Raw genomic sequence first — 4,290 nt, 5'->3', positions numbered from 1 at the left:
TTTGAAGAGTTTTGTTCCAAAACGCTATATCCTCCATTTTAATGAATTGTCATGAATAATGTTTTTAAAAGTTGTTTTCCAGGTAATTGCAGCGGAACTGTAATTGTGTTATTGTGCTATTTTATTTCTCTTTACTCAATCAAAACAACACAAATGTATTGATATTACCTGAGATACACAATTAAATAACATGGCTATAAAATGGATATATAGCGTTTTGGAACAAAAGTCTTCATTTATACATTAAGAAATGTATTAATTAAGAAATGATATAGTATTCAGAAACTACTGTAACTATGAACCCTTACAGCCACTCAAATGTAATCACTTGTTAACAGATGTCAGTTAAGTCATGGAGGGTCCAGGACTTAGACCCATATGGGCATGGCTAGGCGCTACGTCATCATATCCAAAAAGCCACTTCCGTGTCCAACGCTAATATTCTAACGGTTATGGTGTTCTGTCAACCTGAACGGCAGTAAAATGGTGCAGTGCTGTGTCCCGTGTTGTAACAACAGAAACGATGTCAACAAAACTATATCGTATTACTGATTTCCCCTCGACGAAGAAGAGAGGAAGAGATGGCTGAAGTTGATACGGTAAGTTGGATCTCAAATGATGAACAATAATAACAATAATACAGGCTAACGGTTACTAGCTAGCCTAATGTTACTAGCTAACGTTAGGTACAAGGATACAAGGAAGTTTATTGTCACATGCATATCGTTACTGGAAGTAAGAAATGCAGTGAAATTATGTCTGGTGTCAGCCTATTTGTGCAAAGTGGGGGGGGGGGGGGGGGTATACTGTAAAAAATGCAGTAGAAGAGGGGTTTAGTAGATTAAGTGGCAAGGGCTGCATAAGAAAGGTGAGGGAGGATTGGAATTGGGGGGGGGGCACCAACAAGGAGCACCCAAGAGCAACAGGGGCAAGGAAAAACTCCCTTACCAAGGAAGAAACCTTGGGCAGATCCACGGCTCAAGGGGCTAACCCAACTGCCAGGGGTCTTGGTGTGTGTGTTGGGGGGATGACAGGGGAGATGGGATAGTGTGCTGTGTATGTGGGGAGAGGGCAGTGTGCAATATGTGTGTTGGAGAAGCTTCCTCATGAGACAATGTGCTGTGTATTGGGGGGGGGGGGCCAGTGTGCGTAAAGTATGTTGGGGATGTGTGTTGGAGAAGCTTCCTGATGAAATAATGTGCTGTGTATGTAGGGGAGGGGGGGGGGGGGGGCAGTGTACTGCAAGTATGGTGAAGGGACTTACTATTGCAAGCAGAGTACTGTATGTATGATGTATGTGAGTGATGAAGATGTGTGTGTGGGCGGGAGGGGAGTGTAGCAGTGACTGTGTGTGTGTGTGTGTGGTGTGCGTGTGGGTAGGTGGGGGCAGTGTGCTGTAAGTATGTAGAGGATGTGTGTTGGAGAAGATCCTGAAGACAATGTGCTGTGTATGTAGGGAGGGGGGGGGGGCAGTGTGCAGCAAGTAGAGGAGGCTTACTGTAGCAAGCAGTGTGCTGTATGTATGTGAGGTGATGACAGTGATGATGTAAGTGTGTGTGTTTTTTGTGTGTGTGATGGGGGTGGGGTGGGGGGGGCAGAAAGGCTAGGCAATCAAGGACATGGGTAGATGGAGGAGAAATCAAAAATAATAAATAAAAGGTTCTATGGAGATGTGCAGAAGTTGGAGAAAGTCAGATATGTGTGTGTGTGTGTGTTTTGACGTGTGATGAAATAAGAAAATAATAAAAGGTCTATAGCATAGGGTGAGGGATGTAAAAGTGCTAAAAGTCTTGTAGGTGTGTGTGTGTGTGTGTGTGGGGGGGGGGTCATGAGTGCAAAGTCAGTATAGTGTGAGTTCAGAGTTGGGAAATGTTTGAGAGTGCTGAAGAGTGAATGTGTGCAAAGTCAGTATAGTGTGAGTTCAGAGTTCGGATGGCCTGGGGATAAAAACTTCTCCTGAGTCTCTCAGTTCTGGCTTTGTGACTACATAGGCGTCTTCTTGATTTCAGCGGTAGGAATAATCCATTGTTAGGATGAGAAGAGTCCTTCAGAATCTTTTGGGCTCTTAGGAGTACTCTTCTGGAATAGATATCTTGTAGAGCAGGGAGTTGAGTTCTTATAGTACGTTCAGCTGAGCGCACTACTCTCTGCAGAGTACTACAATCTCTAACTGTGGAGTTCCCATACCAGGTGATGATGCTACCAGTTAGAACACTCTCAACCGCTGAAGTGTAGAAGGCCTTCATGATGGATGTAGAAACTTTGAATTTCCTTAGTTGACGAAGGAAGTAGAGTCGTTGTCTGGACTTCTTCAGAACATATTGAGTGTTAACACTCCATGTTAGGTAGTGCTACTACTAGCTATTGCAAGCTTTGTTTGGTCAGCACTTCGAAGTGCTTTCAATGTTATTGTTATCGTTCTTGAACTATAATAATAATAATAATAATAATAACAACAACAATAACAGGCAAGAGGTTACTAGCTCGCCTAACGTTACTGTACCAGTTAGGTAGCAGCAACTACTAGCTAGCTATTGCAAGTTGTTTTGTCAGCACTTCGAAGTGCTTTTAAGGTTAATGTTATCGTTCTTGAACTGCTACCAGTAATGCTGCGTACTGTATGCTAAGAAAGACAGCCAGTGTCTGTGCTGCATAGAAAATCATTAGACTTTGAAGTGAGACTGACTTTGACTCTAGTAGACCTAGCTAAACAACACATCTGATAATATAAGTTGGTTCTGCAAGTTGGAGGGAGCCTGAGATATAAGATGTTAATTGCCGTTTTTTTATTATTATAATTTTTGTAGGCGTGACAAGTTCAACAACTACAACTCCAGGGTTTGTGGGTGGCATTTTCCTGATGGAAAAGCAGCTGGGCCAACGCGGTCTGCATGGAACGATGGAAAGGCTTTCCCCGATCATATCCCCACCAAACGAAAAAAAGGAATGGTCCCTGCGAGCGTGGAGGAAGAAGGAACAGCTGGACCAGCCCTAAACCACCTTGACGTTGCTACACAGACCCCCGGTACTTCAAGTGTTGTGGTGCTTGAAATTGAAAATGATATGCTGAGAAAAGAAAATGACCAACTGAAACAAGAATTGGAGAAACAAAAACAAACATTTTCATTCAGTCAAATCTCCTCCCACCCTGACAAAGTCAGTTACTACACTGGCTTGCCAGATGTTGCCACTGTCCTCTTTTTGGAAGCCCTTCTCTCCAAATTTGATCTCCAGTATCATTTTGATTGGAATGTACAAATTATGCCCCTTATCGATCAGCTACTCCTGACTTTGATGAAGCTCCGACTGAATTGTGGCATCCTAGACCTTGCAACAAGGTTCAATTGCTGCCGTGCCACAGTCACAAACATCTTCACCACCATCAGCAGTGCACTGTACGACATTTTGTATGTCGGCATGATGGAAAACAACATCCCCTCCAGAGTCAAGAACCAAACCTCCCTGCCAGATTGCTTCCAGCCATTTCCTGACTGTCGGATTGTGCTTGACTGCACTGAAGTGGCTGTCTCCAACACAGAAAGACTGGACACCCAGAGTCATCTGTACAGTCATTACAAAGGACGCACCACACTTAAAGCTCTGATTGGCATGGCTCCTCAGACAAGGTGATAACAGCTGACTGCGGAGTACTCCAACAGCTAGAACCAGGTGATACGGTGATGGCAGATAAGGGATTCACTATTCGTGACATTTTGCCTGAGGGAGTGTCACTGAACATCCCAACGTTTCTGGTCAATGGACAGTTCACAGTGCAGGAAGTTAACCACAACAGACTCGTTGCCAGTGCAAGGATTCATGTGGAGCGTTCTATACAACGTCTGAAAGCGTTTGATATTTTGACCTACATCCCATATCAGTATAAGAAGCATGCCAACAAGATCCTTAAAGTATGTGTTTGTCTTACAAATTTACAGACGCCCATTCTCCGTGAAATAGCATGAATTGTCTGTCACAACATTTTCAAGTGTCCTTGCTTAAATCATTAGAACAATGGTTGTGATTTGAAAGACACCACAGCAATTCATGCTTGAAACTGAAATCCTTAAATATAAATGTCATTGTTTTTCTTATGTCTTACTCGTGTCTATATTTTTGTCTGTCACATCAAAAGCATTCAGTTTAAGCCACCATAAGATGAATAATTGAGGGAACTACTTGGACATACACTTCGAGGTATGGTATCGAGGACATACACTAGGTGCAAAACAAGCTGAACTAGCAGACAAAAATGAGTCGTCACACAGTTGCTCCCACTCCCAGTCAGTTTAT

The 4,290-nt window shown here is 43.2% G+C and overlaps 1 protein-coding gene across 1 annotated transcript; it reads left to right on the top strand.

Annotated features, from left to right (window-relative positions):
• Positions 1-402: 402 nt before the first annotated feature.
• Positions 403-4,068, top strand: LOC121708803. The gene is made up of 2 exons (XM_042091716.1): positions 403-599; positions 2,808-4,068. The coding sequence occupies exon 2, from the start codon at positions 2,947-2,949 to the stop codon at positions 3,628-3,630; it is 684 nt and encodes a 227-aa protein (XP_041947650.1). The 5' UTR covers positions 403-599; positions 2,808-2,946; the 3' UTR covers positions 3,631-4,068.
• Positions 4,069-4,290: the final 222 nt, after the last annotated feature.

The sequence above is a fragment of the Alosa sapidissima genome, chromosome 5, assembly GCF_018492685.1.
Source record: "Alosa sapidissima isolate fAloSap1 chromosome 5, fAloSap1.pri, whole genome shotgun sequence".
NCBI lineage: Eukaryota > Metazoa > Chordata > Actinopteri > Clupeiformes > Clupeidae > Alosa > Alosa sapidissima.
Note: the sequence above shows the minus strand (reverse complement) of the source record. Positions and strands in the feature narration are given on the sequence as shown.